The sequence below is a fragment of the Ictalurus punctatus genome, chromosome 26, assembly GCF_001660625.3.
Source record: "Ictalurus punctatus breed USDA103 chromosome 26, Coco_2.0, whole genome shotgun sequence".
NCBI lineage: Eukaryota > Metazoa > Chordata > Actinopteri > Siluriformes > Ictaluridae > Ictalurus > Ictalurus punctatus.
The window spans coordinates 12,796,666-12,816,650 of record NC_030441.2 but is presented as its reverse complement, the minus strand read 5'-3'; the positions used below and the strand labels follow the sequence as shown (position 1 = coordinate 12,816,650).

The window sequence follows — 19,985 nt, the reverse complement described above, 5'->3', positions numbered from 1 at the left end:
ACGTCATCAATCAGTGAGATCCAGGCTTGTTCCTGTTTTTACAATGCCATTTTACGGACAAGTGCTCATTATAATAGTCATGTTCTATCTAGAGAACAGATTTAAAAAAAAAAAGGCAAAGACTCATTCGTGGCAGGGGAAAAGCAGACATTCAAGGAGACATTCTTTTGGCTGCCACGTAAAGCAAAACATTTCGTTTAGGCTTTGTTTCGCCATTATCGATATTGTATTTGGAGCCATCTTGGTGGTTTCGCATCATCCTGTGCCGTTCTCCTATCGGTGGCTTTTTAAATTAGCATTGTAGCAACAGTCACCCTATAAGGTTTTAATTCTGCTAGAACTTCGTCAGCGGTCTCCGATTGCAGTGGAACAGAATCAGGCACGTTATGCATTCTAATGATTCACGATTTCAACTCGCAACCTTTTACAACGTGCGATTTATGTGTGGCAACAGAGTCCGGCTGGAAATTGTACAGGGTAAAGCTGACTTAACCTTGAATCTCAAGTGAGGACCTCATGGAAGCTAGAAAGGAAAATAAGCAAGTTTTATGCTAGCTAAGAACATTAACAAGGCTAATACATGGTAGCTAGCATTTACCCAAGTTAATATAGTGTACTTTAATTGATCTGATTAATACAAATGGCTCTCGATCAGAATGTGTCCCTAGTTGATGTGTCACAGGTATCAGGAGTCGTGTAGCCATATAGCAACATACCTCTTACAAGCTTCACTTTAAGATATAAAGTACGCTATATGGCCAAATGTACTGTATGTGGACACCTAACGACCACACCCACACGTGGTCCTTCCGTAAACTGTTGCCTCAAAGTTGGAAGCACGTAATTGTATAGAATGTCTTTGTATGCTGTAGCGTTACGATTTTCCTTTTACGGGATCTGAGAGACCCAAACCTTTTCCAGCATGACGATGCCCCTGTGGACAAAGCGAGCGCCATGAAGACATGATTTGATGATTTTGTTCGAGTGGAAGAACTCGAGTGTCCTGCACAGAGCCCTGACCTCAACCCCACTGAACATCTTTGGGATAAACTGGAACACCGACTGCACCCCAGACCTCCTCACCCTACATCTGTGCCTAGCCTCACTAATGCTGTTTAGCTTTTCAAAGTCTAGTGTAAAGCTTCCCAGAAGAGTGGCGGTTATTATAACAGCAAATGAGATGTTAAAGAAGCACAAATGAGTGTAATGGTCAGGTGTACACAAACATCTGGCCATATAGTATATATGAACCAGCTAATAAAAAATATTATTCAGGTGGAAATTTTCTGGTTGCCAGGTTAGCAGCATACGGAGTCGAGTAAAATCAGACCATCATTAATATTGTGGTGTTGGGAGTTGGGTGGACTAAAGGGTTTTACAGGTGCACTCTGCTTTAAGCTGGCTTATCTCTCTCTCTCTCTCTCTCTCTCTCTCTCTCTCTCTCTCTCTCTCTCTCTCTCTCTCTTTGGCATAGACCTTGAGGTCACCTGCATGTGCTGATCTGATGTGCTGAGATTTTCGTCTTCCCTTTAATTACTTCCTATGTTTAATATTATCTGACCCACGTCTTTTAGTTAGTGAATGCATTGTGAGAGAACCATGAGAGCTAAAAGTGCCAGTAGGATGTAATTTGCTACTCTAACAGTAGAGGAATCTGACTCTTGTCCTGTACGCACTCCCTTCTCCAGCCCCTTGTTTAGAAAGTTTGTTTGTTTGTCCCCTAAGAGGCGCGCAAGAAACGCGTCAGATTAGCGCTACGTCAGCGTGTGTGTGTGTGTGTTTGTGTGTAATGCTGCCTACTCGGCTGCTCCTGGCTGTATAATTATCCAAGCAGATGGGGATTTATGCTGAAACGTTCTGGCGAATCAGCCGTCCCTTTCTTCCTCTCCTCAGGTCAGGTCCGCTCCTCTCTGTCGAGCACGGAGAGAGCGAGAGCGAAAGAGTGCGAGAGTGACCGTGAGAATTGGGAGTATGTCTCTACAAAGCGGAGTGTGAAGATGCCTCATTCCAGTCTGTTTCTTGGTGCAGAAGCCGAGAGAGATTCTGTTATACTGGAAGTAGCTTGAAGCAGTGTAGGCTGCATCGACGTGGCTTGGCTTTGGGCTGAAGAGCTTCTTCTAGAGGTCGGATGTCTCTGCAGGAGCTGCTGCGCGAGAGTCAGGAGGCTCCTCAGCGGATCGTGACGAGGCTCTCGCAGCTTCTGCATAGTCTGACACTCACACTGCTTCAGGGGACCAGCTACAGCACGTACACACGCAAGAGCTCCTTCATGGAGTGTAACGGTGAGTGTGTGTGTGAGAGAGGTGAGAGAGAAGGGATTAAGGATGGACTGAAGTGGGTGACTGGGCACAAACATGTTAATGATGCACAATATGTCACAATAGGTCTAATGAGGTTTCAGGGAAATGAAACTTCTTCTCTCATTATTATTATTATTATTATTATTATTATTATTTTATTATTTTTAATCATCCAGTTAGAATATATTTTTTACAGTACCACCTGATGCTGTATAGAAAAGTGCATTAATACACTGATTTATTTCACTCCTGTTTAACTGGTGCTAAATACAGCTCTTGGAATATAAAATGAGTTGAGTGATGAATAGTTGAATAGAATCTAGTCTGTTGTTTAACACAAAACGGGCTATAAAAGCCCCAAATGTTCAAATCTGTAGCGCGGCTCGTTTACACACTCCTTCCGTGTTTATACAAATCCCTCCAGAACCACCGTTAGACCACGATGTCTGCAAACTGAAAACCATGTACAGCTCTTCATTGTTTGAGCTAATCTTTAAATGTTTAGTTAGTTTATCGTATATTTAACTAATACTTTTTGCATTTGATAGTGCACTGCAAAAAGGAAAGTAAATATATCTTGAATAAAGGAAGTTACAGTTTGTAATATTTATATTTGACTAATTTCAAGCTTGAATTGATCTTAATCTGTGGGCAGATAATTTTGCATAAGTTCCAGATGTAAATTTCAGTATTCATTTCAAGCTGGAAATGAGTCGAAATATCTTTGATGTAGGCAAATGATATAAGATTATTAAGCCTATTTCTTGATCATTCATTAGTGCTGGAAATTCATGGTGTGTTGGCAAATTTCAAGCGTTTCTTTCTAGGAAGAAACTAAATTAGCTTCCAATTAGAATAAGACAAGCTTGAAATGTGTGTTCTCTTATCTTAAAATGATAAGAGATAGGCTTAATGTTCTTGTATTTTTTTATCTCATAATATAGGGGCCTCCGGGGTTTGATTCCCTGCCTCTGCTGTGTGTGTGGTTTGATGCTTTCCTTCAGGTACTCCAGTGTCCTCCCAATCCAAAGACCTACATTGTAGGCTGATTGTGTAAATGGCACACTTATATAGCGCTTTTATCCAAAGTGCTTTACACTGTGTCTCGTTCACCCATTCACACACACACTCGCACACCAATTGTAGCAGGGGTTCAGTGTCTTGCCCAAGGACACTTCGACATGTGGAGTCACCCAGGCCGGGAATCGAACCGCCGACCCTACGATTAGTGGACAACCCGCTCTACCACCCGCGCCACAGCCGCCTCACTGTGTGCGTGTGTGCGTGTGTGTGTGTGTGTACGCATGCCGTGCGATGGGTTGCTGAGTTCACTGGGATAGACTCCAGGCTCCCCCATGACCCTGTGTAGGATAAGCGGTACAGAAAATGGATGGAAAACCTTTTGATGGAACCTTTTACTTAAGATATCTTCATTTGGTAAGATATCATGTTGTGAAGTAAGATCAAACATCGACCTTAATTTTGCTTAAAGTAAATCCCAGACACCATTTTAGGTGGATTATTTATTGGGTCAAAAACAGGACTACAAATGCAAAACGCTTGGTGCGAACACTATTCTAGGAGGGAAAAAAAGTGTGAACAGCCAAAGCCACTTACTTTTTACTGTTGATGATAAATCTGTGCGTGTTTCCTTCATGCGCATTTTTTTACTATGATTTTTTGTTTTCTATGAGACTGAATGTGTTGACACTGGGTCTGTGATTGACATTTGCTTCAGTTTATGTTCTGCTGAATATTCAAGTGCTTGTGCAGGATGTTCATTAACCTGGATGAAGTGCTGTCAGCAGTTTTGGTGTTGCATAACCATGATACTGCTTTCGGCATCAAGATATCGTCAGACGTGATCTATTTATTGTTTTTCTCCCCGCCTTCCTTTTTTCCACTTTCCCATGAGAAGGCATAAGTAATGACACCCAAATAATAATGTCTTTGCTTGAAGAAGTACTTGACTAATGATGCTTATCGTGAGAATGGAGAATGTGAAAACTTGGGATTACTGGATAGAGACTTAATGAGTGAACAATGCTTGAATAACGGAGCATGAAGATATGCAGAGAGAGACAGCGAGCGAGGGAGCACGTGAGTAAGTACTGTGTGTGTGTGTGTGTGTGTGTGTGTGTGTGTGTGTGTGTGTGTGTGTGTGCAGGGGATAGCCTGATAAAATAACTGTTTCCTCACGGGGAGTGAGTTAGTCATTGAGGGGAAAGAGATGGACATGGACTGAAACTGCTGACCAGCTTTTGTTTGAGGTGTGTGCGAGAGAGAAAGAGAGAGAGATGGTTTCCTGTTAGAATAATTTGTTTGAGGTTGAGCATGGGTTAGGGTCTGTGAGACACCTTCCTGTGAGCTCTTACACACACACACACAGAGCAAAAAGTACTGTAGTCATCACAGTATGCATTTCTTGTGAAAAGAACAGTAATTGGTCTAACTTCTGTAGCACACACAGATGATTGAAGGGACCTGTTTGAGCAACTGAACAGGACTAGGAGCAGTAGGATGTCCTTTCTGCGTCTGAGTGAGTTAAGTGTGTGTGTGAGAGAGAGAGAGAGAGAGAGAGAGAGAGAGAGAGAGAGAGAGAGAATGAATGAATGAATGAATGAATGAATATGAGAATATCCAGTGCTATAATGATTCATTGTTGGCATTAACAACTCACTGATTTATCTTTTTTATTTATTTATTTAATAGGTAGCCCCTATTGTATCGGTTGGTTTTCGTCTTATGATGAAATATGGCACACTCCTAGATATGACCATGAATAGTATCTGGACCAATTATGGGGTCTCTGGGACAACCCTGTAGCATGACCACTAGTTGGAAAAATTCACTTTTTCAAATGGTTATAACTGTTGAACACTTTGTCATAGAGAAAAGAAATGTAGTTCCTCAGATTATCCTCCTCACGTTGATCACAATCCATATCTTACATTAAGACTCTACCTGTTACAGTAGTCACCATTTTGAAATGTACAGTATTCAGGTTTTTTGCTACTCCTCTTTCAAAATTTTGTCCAATTCTTACCAAAATAGGCTGATCTGATCAGTGGACAGAGTCACACAACTCAGTGAATAGAATTTTTTATATTCATATTTGTTCAAAAGTTATGCTGTCATAAATGTGACAACGCTGACCCAAAATTAGATCAGCGGCTGTATCTCGGCCACACTTTGATCAATTGTAATGAAACTTGGTACACTCTATCAGAAGCATGATTTTAGGGTCCATGCTGAATTTGAGAACAGCGCTACCTTCAGGTCATGAGATTGCTTATAACTTTTGAATTATGATCTTGGTGTCTCCGGAACCGCCTGTATGCCAATTTGAAATTTGCCATATATTGTAATCTCTCTCTCTTTTTTTTTTTTTTTTGTTTTTTTTTTTTTTTTTTTTTTTTTAATACATTTGACATATTGGCACAACATTTGGTAGGTATCATTCATAGCATGTTCTCTAGGTGTCTGAGAAATTTTAATGCAGCGCCACCTAGTGTTCTAGAGAGAGAAGGGTGTTTTCACTTTGGAAGCTCTCATCGGCATCAAAACAAACGTGTGTTCTGTGTGGCGCGCTGTTATAAACGACAAGCATCAATTCTAATAGTCCTGGTTTCGATTCCCGTGTGGTGCAAGTTAACAGTTTGTGTAATGTTGTCTTTTTTGGTTCTTTTCTTTTGTGGCTCAGCATTGCACTAATTTTTCAACTCCTTGGCATGCAAATAAATGACTCTGTTCTGTTAATTTCCTGTTCAGTCTTATTCTCAGCTGTGCTTCTGAATGAATGCTTCTGAATGAATCTTTCATTCATTCATGTACATTCTATTTCTCCTCTTCGTGTTCTTGTGCTTGCTGTGCCTTTGGTGCTTGGCCCCGTTAATCAGTGCTTGCAGATATTTATTTTATTTTTTTCTTTCCGTTTTTGTACAGCTTGCAGTAAAATGTATTGGTTGCAGATTTCTCACTGCGGTACTGCGGACTTCCTCCTGTGTCCCCATGTGCTTTGTCTTCAAGACACATTCATTGAATCACTAACAAAATGATTTTTTTTTCTTTTTTTTTTTCTTCTTTTTTTCTTAAAGCTATCATCTCGGTATTTCTGTGGCTTTCTGCTGTGTTGGATCTTTCAAATCATTGCATGTGATGGATTCAGATGTCTTCTGGGTGCTGTATATTTTGCTTTTGTGTCCTTATTGATTCAGAAGAAGAAGGGGGGAAAATCAAATCAAAGCTTGAGAAAACATCGATGTTTAACCAGTAAAGAGGGTTTTTTTGTTTGTTTGTTTTTCCCCCCACTTCTGATTTATTTATTTATGTATTTATTTATTTTTACATGACCACTGTAGAATTGCAGACAAATCTAGAAGTCTAAAGTTTGGGAATGAACTTTGATGTTGGATTGACCGAACCGGCTAAACAATATAGAAAGTGGTTGCTATGCTATCCCAACTGGTTGCGAGGGTGTTGCTAAGTCATTGCAGTGCTAAATCAGGTGGCTGCTAAGGTGTGGCTAGGTGATGCAACTATTTTTATTTCACCAGATTGTTCCATAACTAAATGCTGTCAATGCCTCATGGCATCTGTCACACGCTGAAATGTACAGTATCAGTAGAGAGGTTTATGACATGCCATAATAATGATCCTGTTTGGAGTCACCGTTTTATTTGATGATGCGCATTATATTGCACATACTGTGGACAGTCAAACATTCGGTTGAGCTGTAGTTTATTATTAATGCAAAGCGGCTATTAATGATCAACTAGAGTATTAAAACAAAGGCAAGTGTGGATCATGCCTAAGTGTGGATCATGACTTCTCACGTTTGATATGGATATTAACTTAAGCTTTTGATCTGTCTACACGATTTTATGCATTACGCTGCTGCCACATGATTGGCTGATTGGATAATTGCATGAATGTGCAGTTGTATGGGTGTTCCTAATAAAGTTGGCAGTGCTACACTAACACTTTTTCTTCTTCTATAAAATGAACAGCAGAAGCAAAGGGAAAACGGCTACAATGGCAAGATTAACTAGACTAATGACCAAATTGTTTTGGTTTGGTGTGCAAAATCTAAAGATCAATCAAAATTAACATTCATTCAGTGCATCTCTCTCTCTCTCTCTCGCCGAATCCTGTTTAAAAGTACATCTTCTACATTATCTACATTTGGTTTAGCACAGAGCCATTCAAATAATTCGAAATACAAAAAAAAATGTTTTGTCAGCAACTGATGTCACCACATGTAGAAAAGAATAGAAAATGGCACTAGTTTGGTTAAGCCACAGTCTTACACGTGCTCCATATAGTCAAGGACGAGAGCCTCACCGCTCACACCTTTTGCTGTATGTGTGGGTGTGTTCATGTGTGAATGAGCGAGCGGAAGAAGATTGCGGGGGGGCGTCAGTGATGGAGTGGGAAAGCGGAACATGAAATGAAAAGGCAGACAAAGACAGACAGGTCGTGAATGAGACCGAGGTAAAGAAAGCTGCTGCTGGTGAACAGGTTGAAGGAGAAGGAGAGAGAGAGAGAGAGAGAGAGAGAGAGGGAGAGAGAGAGAGAGGGAGAGAGGGAGAGAGATGGTGAAAGACGGGTGTGAGGTTTGCCTGAAGCCCATGGTGGAAGGAGGAGGATATGTGAAGATCCCTCTGGAGGAGGTGGAGAGCTTCTACAAGTTTACAGTTTCCTGTGACTGGCTGCTCTGTGAGTCTTCTGTGAACCTTCTGTCTTAGTAGATAATCTTTTTCACTATCTTTTTTGAGAGATGTCCTGGTGTTGCACCAGTTGCAGGTTGTTGTACTGTTGGGTTAATCACTTGCCGATGGTTGGTTTATTTTTGTTTTTCCTCGTGCCTGACTGGAAAATATATAATATAATATAATATAATATATAATATAATATATAATATAATATAATATAGTATAATCTGTCATATCTTCTTAGGTGAAACTGCTTCCTTTTAATGAACTTGTTGCATTGCTTGTCGTTGTTGTCCCTGTCGTTGTTTTGATCATTGCATGTCAACTGAGACTCGTACAAGGACCTGAAGGGCAAACAAATTTCATGACCATTATCTACTCGCTTCTCTTTAAGTGTCAAATATATAATCGTGTATAATTCAACCATTAACCAGAAGGTTCTGTCATTTTAGTTACTCATCTTCGCATTTCCTGCATGTGTTATGTGTTTAGCACAGTTCTCCAGGCAGAGGCTTTTACATAACCCCTCCCTTCACTGGCCTAAAATACACAAAGAAGGCAAGGACAAGGCTTAACTATAAGCTGTCCATCGATATGGCTAGAAGAAAGATACACTGGGTCATTATTTGCCTGTGGTGGTGGAGCGTGTCCTCAATGACCATTAGAACCGGGGACACAATAGGATGTCATTTGAAACCCTTAAAATGTTCCTGAGAATCTTTCAAAAATGAGGGCATTTAATTCCAACAGAAAAAAGTCACGATCTAGAATATACACAAATAACAAGATTTCTCCTGCATTCACAAAAAATTAATCCCCTTGTGTTTGTCACAAGATTTCTTGTTTTGCATTGAAATCCTCTCAGCAATTTATTGAACATCACGAAATTCTGCCAAACCCTTGATTTGTCATCAATAACATTTACCCTAATCAGCTAGCTAGTTAGATTAGCATGCAGTATACATGCTGTGGCTGATAGTTTCAAGGAAACGCTAATAATTTGTATTAGCTATTAAGCCTCATACAGAACACTACCTGAATCCATTTTTTTTTAAAGAGATACTGAGGAAGCTTCTATTTTACATTTTTAAATATGTGAATCTAACATTGTTTTAACAAATTCTACACACATATCAAACTGTACAATCAAAATCAGTGCTAAAGTCACTCATCGCTAATAACTGAGAATAATGATTTAGCTAGCTAGCACATAGCCAGGAGGCAAACAATGTAAAGGCAATATGGCTGTGGAGACTAGAGAAAGTTGTCAAATATCAACGTTTCTCTCGGATGTACTAAGAAAAGACTGGCTACAACCAAAATTACACTGTATTTACACTTGGCACTGAGAGCAAAGCAAACATCCATGGGATCAGCCATATTGAGAAACAGCAACACAGAATCATAACGCAAGACTCAAATGGGGATGAATAAATCATCTCAAAATTACAGTAACCGCAACCACGTTTAAAGGATTAGTGTAATTGGCTGTCTTGGCTTGAATATCCTGACTAGGGAGGCAGGTGCAGTCATTTGTGCTGTTGATGATCTCTTGGTGTGAAACTAATGCGTCATGTCACGAGGGAACAGGAAGCATGCACCAGCGCACTGTATGAATCTCCAGTTACCAAAAAACATCCATATTATTATGTAACCTATAAATGTTTTGACAAATTAAAGGAAAAACTGGTGGCTCTGTTTTGCTGGTGTGCTTTGGGTGGATTTGTTCCCTTTGAAGGAAGTCACTGCAAATCAATATAAAGTTGTTCTGACCAGCAATGTATGTTTTTTTTTTTTTTGTTTGTTTGTTTGTTTTTTTTTCTTTCTACAATGGCATATTTATACTGCCATGTGCGTGGTCTATGTCCGGATGACTCCGCCCCCCATTCACAGGGCATGACGAATGACTGAATGGTTTGACGAGGATGATAATGATGTAAATAATATGCTCTGGTCTTCAGTCTTCAGAATTCAACACAGTTGGACCTTTTATACGAGGTATTGGAGCGATATTTTATACCGCGGTCTCCACTACTACCATCCAAACTCCAATTGAGTGAATGTGTTTTGGAAGAATGGTGTTTATCCTTCTAGTACACTTCCTGAGATTTTGTAGAGTCGATGCTGGTGGATGCTCATCAGGCTGGAAAAGCTTATAAAACCATCTTTTAAAGAGCTTGGACTAAATCCAATCCACAGTCAGAGAGCTTGTGTAAAATGGAAGAAATTCAAGAGCACCGTTACCCCTGGTCGACCAAGAAAGATCACTCCAAGAGCAGGATATGTAATAGTGTGAAAGACTAGCTATTTTTGTCTCATTTGTTTAGTTGGGGTCTTGTTGGCTACTTGATGTCTGCTGATGCTTTAGGTCTTATTTATGCAGATGTATAGTAAAATTATCAAACTTTCAAGCACCATTGTACACTCACCAGAGCTGCCAACGATCTCGGCTCCTTCCTTCTATGCTTTTATTTTTCCTTGTCGCAATTTCTGTATACGTTTAATGAGCAGTCGTGTAAGACCAGATAAGATGAAACCAAGTTTTTCTTCCGTTTTTGTGCATCAAACAGTAAATGGTAATTAATTGCAGGTATGAGCTGAAGTTGTACGTGGAGAACCGAAGAAACGTCCACAGACCACATGCGCCATAGTGTTGAGCCAGTTGTTTGAATTTCTCACTTTTTCACACCAGTGAATTTGCATAGAATAGAGAAAATCTCAATTCAAGTGTTGCTTGTAACACTGTTCTGCAGATTCTTGTTCTTGGCTGAGAGGATTGGAAAGTAATGTGGTCTTCTGCTGGCGTAGTCCATCTGCCTCAACGTGTGACGTGTGTTTCGGAGATGCTTTTCTGCTCACCACGGTTGTAAAGAGTAGTTATTTGAGTTTCTTTTCATAATCGATTAGTTGGCCGATTATTTTTTTTTTTTTCGATTAATCGGATGGGGGGCAAACTTTCAGTACCCTTTTTTAAAATTTTATTTATTTATTTATTTATTTATTTATTTATTTAATTTATTATTATTTAAAATAAAATCCATAAACTGAGTGTTAGAAATATAAACTTCAGACTAAAACTTTACACAACTGTTTGTTCAATTATATAAGACTGAAAAGAACCCAACACACACACACACACACACACACACACACACACGCACACCAGAATATATATTATTCATTCAGGACTGTAGTTTCATTCAGTGCTATTTGTGCATCCATAAAAATAATGCATAAATACTTATATATTAGTTGATATTATAAGTTTATATTATTATTTATGTATTGTTTTATAAAAGGTAACGATATAAACAGTAAAGTAAAGAAAGTCATTATCGGTGACTCTGGGTATCTTCTAAACCTAGTGGCGTCACGTTACGTGCGCATGATGTCATGCACCGTCAACTTGGAAGCGGCTTATACTTCCAGTTAGTAAAAAAACCGCAAGAGTTCCTTTTGAGACGATGGTACCTTTCTAAAACTCATACACTAGACAGTAGAGTACACAGTGCATAGTGTAAGTGTGTAGTACTTCATTTGGGACACAACTTTAGTATTTACTCTGCGAAGCATGTTTTCGGAAGAGAAGTAACGTAATGAGTAAACGTGCCAACTAATTGATAGAGATTTACTGCTGCTCACCGGATGTTTTTTGTTTCGTGCACCATTCACTGTAAAGAGTTTTGTGGATGTCAGTGGGCGTATACCTGTTTCAGAGGATATAACGGCTAGATAGTAATAAAAAATGCTCTTGAATTTGTAGGTTTTTGCGCTGGCATTTGATAACTAGTAGCATCTGCTATTATTATTATTATTATTATTATTATTATTATTTTATTTTTTTTGTTCTTCTGTAAGAAGCACTCAGGCAGCTGCTAACATATTTCCCATCCTCTATTTTTGTCACATGTTGCGTTACTCAAGTGTTGTGGTCAGATGTACTGGGTGGAGCTGGATGTCTGAGATCATGCTGTTTTATCCTGACGTGTTTGGTCGTTCCCCTTTCTATATCTGTTTTAGAGCATGTTTTCATAAAGCAGAAGGTTCAGTTCAGGATTTGGGTTCAGTCCCAAAGGATCACGCAGATTCAGCTGCCAGTTTAAAAGATTTGTAATCGTGATTTCAATAGAGAGTTGGTGGGGAGTCGTCTTTTGAGCTTTTGTATAATTCTAGCATTTGGATGGAGATGCAGTCAGGATCAGGTGGGCTTGAGATTTTTATTTTTATTTGTATTTTTATGGAGCTTCTAAAGGACCAGTGTAGTATGAACAGGAAATTCTTATGTTCTCTCTCTCTCTCTCTCTCTCTCTCACAGTCAGTCTCTTTCTCTCTCTCACACACATTCAGTCTCTCTTACTGTCAATCTCTCCCTCCCTTCTCTGATAGCTCTCATGTGTCCATGCCAGCTTTGCGACCCCACCTTTTGTGTACATACAGTAGTGACAGCATTCATCATTGGTTTACTCTGATCTCTCATCCACTGCCACATGAAAGACTCCATCTCAAACACACACTCTGCCTTCTCCACATAGTGTCTGTCTCTCTTTTTGAATTTATGTGTTTGCAGTTTAATTTTTAAAAATGTTATTAAACAAATAATTTAGATCTGCTTTTATTTATGTTTCCATGGTAAACAGTTTTACAAGGGATTCTCAAACCAGAGCCAATTGATAAACGTTACTGCCTTATTGTTTGACTTGTAAATGATACAGCATTTGGTTAGCAGTCTTTTTTTATTGGACGCTTATCATGCAGCTGCTGTTTGCTCTTGCCATGACTTTCCTTGCTCTGACTTTCAGTTCTTTCAGCCACTGGTTACATTTCTCACCGCACAGATATCAAGCGTTTTGCATTCATTAAGAATTTTTAATCCATGCCTTCATAATCACAGTGCTGTTGGGAAATGCTGGACCAATGCCAATAACATGTTTTAATGTGTTTTTTATATATATATATATATATATATATATATATATATATATATATATAAAAATGTACAAAACAGTATCTACAAATGTCAGGAACATTTGGATTGAACTTGTTCACAATACTTACACACTTTCACAATAACTGAAAAAAATCAGTTATTAACCAATTATATTAGCTGTGTTTCTATTGAGAATTCGATGTTAAAGTTTTTGTCTATGCCCTTAAAATCTGACTGTAGGCAACAAATATTGATGTACTGCTCAATTTTCATTGTGTAACTTAATTCGTAATTCATGGTCACATAAATGAGGGAGGGGCGTGTATCAAACTGAGGCCGACTCTGAAACTCGGGCTCTTTACATGGTCTTATTTTGAAGCTCTTGGAAACTTAGTACGACAATATAAAATGATTTAAAAGTGGTTTGAAGTTTAAAAAGTATTACATCTAACTTTCAATAGATATGGTTTGCGTTTAGATCGGATCATATTCATCAAACATCCTGATCTTGTGCAAACATCAACACTGTTTGCATTAGCAGTTCGTTTACTTAGCATTACAGTAATTCGTGTACGGACCGTTTAGTGATTCAGTCATCAGTTCTTTGGAAATGTAGTTTCATTTTGCAGAAATTTAAAAGAGCTTTATTTATACAAGCTTGAAGTAAAACGTAAATGACTTTAAAAGTTATGCTGTGATCAACAGCAATGTAATGAATGATAAAATAAAGGATGATGTGAAAAATAGAAGTACAATGGAGATAAAGTACAGAAGTATAGAATAAATAATTAACTTCATTTACTTGGAGACCGATGAGAGATTCCAGACCAGGGTGATAAAGTGGGTGTAGCCTTCAGAAAAGATATAATGGCTAATGATAGCAATCAGCAGTGCAGTAGGCTCGAGGGGGGCGCAAGAGGAAGAGTTTGTGGCGATTGAGAGATAAACGATCCTGGATGTGTGGAGGGAACAAGAGAGGGAGACGGACTGCATCTGGACACTCTTTGAAGTAAACAAATGAGAAGAAGAGGCTGCATAGCATGTAGCGTTTGACTGTTTCTTTTCTTTCTTAAACTATAATAAACACATGTAATTATATATATATATATATATATATATATTACAGGAGAGTTGTATTTGTAGTGCTTTTTATTGTTCTAGCACTACTTGTTGTGTCTGTGCTAGACAGTGTCCTGTTGTGGTGTGTCTCATGGTTTTCCCGGGACTGCAGTAAAGGTCGACACACAGGTGGCCAGGTATCCGTTTTCCCCCCAGACTCAACTGAAGGTCCACTTCCTGTTTATTTGCCTTTTGTAGTTTGCTTGCTACAGCAAATAAAACGGCGTCTTATTTATTCCAAGGCCCATTTAGCATTTCGTGTAAATCTGAATTCTGTGGGATTCACATGACTGTTTCATGAGTGGTGTTGTTTGTTAGTAAATCCGAGTGCATTTTTAATGCAGTGAACATAAATATGGCTCTTGGTGTCTGTTAAGTCAAATGGAGTCTAAAACTAAACCTGTATAGCTTGGTTGTAGTTCTACTTAACTTTTAACCCCCCCCCACCATTTAGGTCCAGACTGCGTTCCCCGATCACATGAGCGCTACCAGTCGAGTAGGGTGAAGGCTAACACATTCTTCCTCCAAGCTCCATCAAGCCCCCACATCTTTTCAAACTGTTGCTCATGCTGCATCACGGGGCAGCGTAATACACTCGAAAGAAAGCATGATCTGCTCTCTTCCTCATACATGAGCTCACAAGTGCCGGTGAATGGCTAGTATCGCTTTGATTGACAGGGGAGAAAGAGTAAGAGAGTCCCTCCTACTCGTAAAGCAGGGCCAGTTTTTGCGCACTTGGATGCACACTCTAGCAATATTCAAATTTCTATAGACTTGGGCCAAAATGTGTCATGACGGCATCACGACATGCGTTCAGTCAAAGCCCTCTACGATTCACGTGTGTCAAACATGAGTACAGCTAAAAGGTCTCCTTTACCAACAAACATCAATGTGAAAGACCGTGCAAAACAATTTAATGCAACTGCAATTTCACCAATTTGGTTACTTTTCCCCCAAAATATAAAACACTACGCAAACTGCATCGCAGATTTTGAAAAAGCCACAGGAAAATCGAGCATTTTTGGCCACGATGATCACAAGAAAACTGCGAAATCCTGCACGGACTGCGATATTAGTAAAGGTCCATTTGACGGTGCTTCCTGATGTGAGAGATTTGCGACTACAACAACATGGAGGAAAAACCAACATGAAGGCATGTCGGAGCTTAATACTTTCAGAGCTGTGATGGGACGCTGCTCTTAATCCATGCTACTTTAGGAGCTACTTTATCCTGCTTATGTTGGTAGCAAATTAACTAGCTAACATTGTTCTTACAATATCAACCAATGTTGCTGTAATGGGCAACACGGACCCTTTGAAGCCTTCCACATGGGTCATTTTATCGGGTATTTTACATGCTAGAGTGGAAACATCCCAGCATGATGAAAGATGAGAAATGTTTTAGCCAGTGTCTTCAGTATTGCCCCATCAGCAGTCTTTCAGTCATATGCCTCCAGATTTTTTGTTTCACTTTGTTGTGCAGTAGAGGAAAGGTCCTGAACACACAGTTCACGGAAACCCCGGAAAAAAAAGAGGAGACAATCACTCAACAGTGATCATGAAAAACAGTGAATAGTTGGCAAGAACAAGTAATGTCCACATTTGCAATGCAAACCAGCTCAAATTAGCGTTCATTCATTGTAGGAATTTGTTTGTTGTTGGTACTTAACAGTACTTTGGTCATCCTTGATGGCAGGATTGATAAAGATCTGTTAGGATAGCAGTCTGCTTTTAAATAACCAACCAGTCGTACGTTTAGTCATGGAAACCCCTTAATTTTTTCAACATTGTACTTTTTATATTTCTCGGAAATGCCAGTGTGCCTTTGTAACCCAGCGTGAGGTACGTGATCTCGTGGTACCACAGACGCTTGTATGTGTCAGATAAGATGGCTTATTTTGACATTTCCCTACTTCTAGAGAATGGGTTATTTGGGGAACTGAGCTGAGATTTAGCAGGGCAAGGCAAGTTCTTGAGCAGGAAAAGGCAGATTATGGACGACCGTTTCCTCTTTTGCAGAATCACAAAAAAATAACAGTAGTTTGTCCTCTATATGTGATTCTTTGGTGTCTTATGGTGTTAAGTAATGAATAAAACACGATTTTTCGGAGGGGGTTAGGTAAATAATCAGTGAAGGTGTGAAACTTTACAACCCTGAAGTTGATTATTTTCCTGTAACAGCGTGGCCTGAACTGTTTTATTCCTCCTTATCCCACAGAAATTTGACAAAGCGGGCAATCATTTGTTTATTAAAGTAGTAAATTGGCTCAGCTTTGCTGTGGCCAAATGCACAGAGAAGGATTACTCTAATGCAGCTCCTACTCTGGATAGTTTGCGTGTATGGTCATGTGATGTGTACAGTCCTGCGTGTGTTTTTTTGTTTGTTTGTTTGTTTGTTTTTTTGTATTTTGCTGAACTAACGCGCACTAATTTTGTAGCTAGTGTAGTGTATAGAGGCTCCATAACAATGTTGCCCCACGGCAACATTGTTGCACAGTTTTTGTGTTATAATATCCATATAAAAATCTGTTTTGTTTGTTGTATATTAGTGTCAAAAGTATCGAACGTTTCTGGAATCTAAATATGTAAAAAAAAAAATAATAATAATAAATAAATAAATAAATAAATAAAAATTGAAAAAATGACCTGAGGCAATCATAGGACTTAGTCTTTCAAATAAAGAAACACCTTTGTTTACAGTTTTCCTCACTTCGGTTTCCTGCACAGGAATCACCTTCGCTGTCACTATCTCCGTGTTCACTTATGGGATTTTTGTTTTGTTTTGTTTTTTATCTATTTTTGTAGAGGATTCCTATTAGACTATTTATATTTGAAGTAATGGCTTATTTTCACCTGGAGCAGGAAGTGTAACAGCTAATCATCTTTCACACCAGTTTTTGAGTTATGAATGGTAAGTACCAATGACTGCACCCTGTTTTACTGCTGCAGCTCGTACTGCTTTAGTTTGCTTTTATACTGTTGAACTTGTAGGATATTGTTTATGCTTAAATTCATATAAGACTCTTTTTTTTTTTTTTTTTTTTTTTTTTTTTTCTCCAAATAAAAAAAAACAAACAAAAAACCAAGGCTTAAACAAAGCAGCTCCTGGAGACTTGCGATCTATTTTGGTGCTGTTTAATTCCAATCCTAGTGAAATATTTCTTTATTGGGACTTTTTGTGGTGGGTCTGTGTTAAGTGCTAGAGTTTTGATGTGCTGTAAATTTCCACTTGAGCTCTTCCTGTGTAAATACAACTTCCCGATGTTGTAGAGCTTCTGTTTATCAAAGCCTGCTGTCAAACTCGAATCTTCTGCACTTTATTTTTTTTATTTATTTATTTAATAAATACAGGCTTACAGCAATACTGCAGCATTTTTCAACCAAATCTCTTAAGGCAGTTAACTACAAACAATTTTGACACATTTCCTCTGTACTGGAACTGGAAACTTTGCTTATAATAGAAGTCTAAGAGCAGTTGATGGGGCAGTTATTTTGCAAATTGTTATGCAAAACATGGTTTTGTAAGATGCTTTGATGACTATTCAAATTGAATTGTAAAATGAAACTCTAAATCTGTTTAATTCATCCTGTCAGATATAGGGCTAGTAGTAGGACTGGTACATGTACACCACTTGAATGACTTTTTATGGTCTTGTTTCACTGTTGGAAAGGAAATGACATAAGAACAGTTTTAGCCAAAAATTTGTCTGACTCAACTCTTCATTTTTGTTTCTGTTATGTAGTTGACTATTTTAATCATTCACCGATGTCATCGGTTATACTCAACGTTATATTCTTAACACTGCAAAACATTATTTCTTTTGAATTCTTGATAAATTTCTTTAAGTGTGAAGCATGTATAAAAGTTTGTACTTTTTTATATATATATACATACATACATACATACATACATACATACATACATACATACATACATACATACTTATTTATTTATTTATTTATTTATTTATTTATTTATTTTCTAAACAGAAAGATCCTTTAGTTATGTCGTTTGGCATTCGTTCCTTCCTGTTGTGATCAATTTCTCTTTAGTTTCATTTCATTTTGCCTCTGAAGAAAGGTCCTGAACAAGCGGGTTTGCGTGAAGAAAAAGTCCCCTTGACTGTTTTTAAAATTTTATTTACTTATTTATTTAATTTTTTAAGGAAATGCATTATGATCATGCATGAGGAATACCAAGAGCCAGCTAGCCTGATGCATTGCAATTGCATCCTTTTTAGTTTTCATTCATTATTACAGTTGAGGGCATTGTTTTTATTACAGCCCTCTAAACCTTCCAGTGTATTAGTAATATATTTACCTCATGTGACTTGGAGGAATAAGTTGAGCGTTACAGATATTTAAAAACTGAACCATTGTGTGTTAAGGCATACATGCTTCATTTTCACCGTCTTGAAAACGGCTTTGCAATTCAAGCTCAAGGTGAAAATGTTACGGAAGTCCTAAGAGGCCATGCAGAAGCTTCACGTAATCCCACAACATCATGGACGAGCAAGTTAGTTTTTACTTTGATCAGGGACTCGCTCAAGCTGAAACAGCTTCCATGTCCGTCAGTGTTTGACAACTTCCACATTAGTGTCCGACACTTGAGAACGAGGCTGTCGGGTCTACAGCGAGATGAATCACCATCTCTACAGCGGGCAGTTATTAAATTTATGATGGCGATGGCGAAGACGCCAATGTGCATGCAACACCAGTCCCATTCACAAAGTGTGTTGTGAGAAAACAGCTTTTTGTTATGTCGAGATCGTGATGAAACAACGTTTGTTATGTGGAGATCACAAGAAAATTAAGTCGTGATCACGAGAAAACAAGAAAAAAAACCCCCAAATAATAGTGCATGGCCTCTTGGGGCTTCCATAAAATGTGCGTCGGTCAGCGTTCCTGATTTTCAACCATCAGCATTGTACAACATTTGAATTTACTCAGCATGTTAGATGTTATGTTGATTTCAACAAATTGAAATCGGGTTCTGTTGGAATTTGGTTATTTTTGGTTATTCGCAATTGAGCAACACATCAGAGTCCCATGTGTAAGAGTATTCATGGAGTCACCTGATCATCAAACATCGCTTTGTAAATTAAGGAGAAAGTGAAGTGGTTGCCAATCCAAACATGCTTTCCCAGTTAGTCCACCTTTTTTTGTTTCAGCCAACACATACACCTAAACTACACACACCTATATCTATATTTCTATATATCTAGATGCATATGTAATGTAATATAATATAATGTGTGTGAGAGAGATATCAAATATTTACACCGGGAATCTTTCAATAATTGATTAACTGGTTTAGATTTGAATGTAAACTAGTCAGGGTTTGGATGAAGATTCAATCATTAACATATTTCAGTTCCACTGAAACACACACCTTACAGGCATTACTGACCATATCGGATGAACTGGTGGGCTTCCCCTTTAATACTCTCACCATTCTCTGCTTTCCCGAAAGCATCGTTTCCCACCGATAACACGCAGCTCGGATGTCATCTATACAGTGCCCTGGAGGAACTGACCCACACATGGATAAGTTTATTGATACAGGAGAGGAGGCACCATTGTGTGTGACTTCTTTTAGCTCCTCTTTACTCGTGCTTGGTGTCGTGTGACCGAGACAGCGTGTGTGTGTGTGTGTGTGTGTGTGTGTGTGTGTGTGTAGTGCTATGGGGTAGTTTGGGTATGGTGTAAGAGTAGATCTGAGGGTGGAGAACTTGGTGCAGGGGACTTTTCTTTCTGTTTTTAATTCTGACCAGTGGCTCGTGTTACTGGGATTACTGCCGTATGTGACCTTTCAGCTCATGGTCAGGAATATCGATGTGTTGAAGTTACACTCGCATTAATCTTTCTCGAAGACAGCAATAATCTAGCAGGTGCTTCACCTTCTCCAAGCTTCTCCCTTTCATC

General features: G+C 38.7%; 1 protein-coding gene across 8 annotated transcripts in view; it reads left to right on the top strand.

The window, feature by feature from the left end:
* The first annotated feature begins 1,833 nt into the window (after positions 1–1,833).
* mcf2la (mcf.2 cell line derived transforming sequence-like a) overlaps positions 1,834–19,985 on the top strand; it is an 80,358-nt gene continuing 62,206 nt past the window's right edge. Inside the window, exon 1 of one of the 8 annotated variants that reach the window (XM_017458086.3) lies at positions 1,834–2,282. In XM_017458086.3, coding sequence (XP_017313575.1) covers positions 2,129–2,282 — 154 coding nt within the window. In that variant the 5' untranslated portion in view covers positions 1,834–2,128. Of the gene's footprint in view, positions 2,283–7,771; positions 8,019–12,067; positions 12,217–16,767; positions 16,972–19,985 lie in introns of those variants that run through there. The other 7 variants (XM_053676362.1, XM_017458075.3, XM_017458080.3 and 4 more) reach the window with 7 other exon arrangements.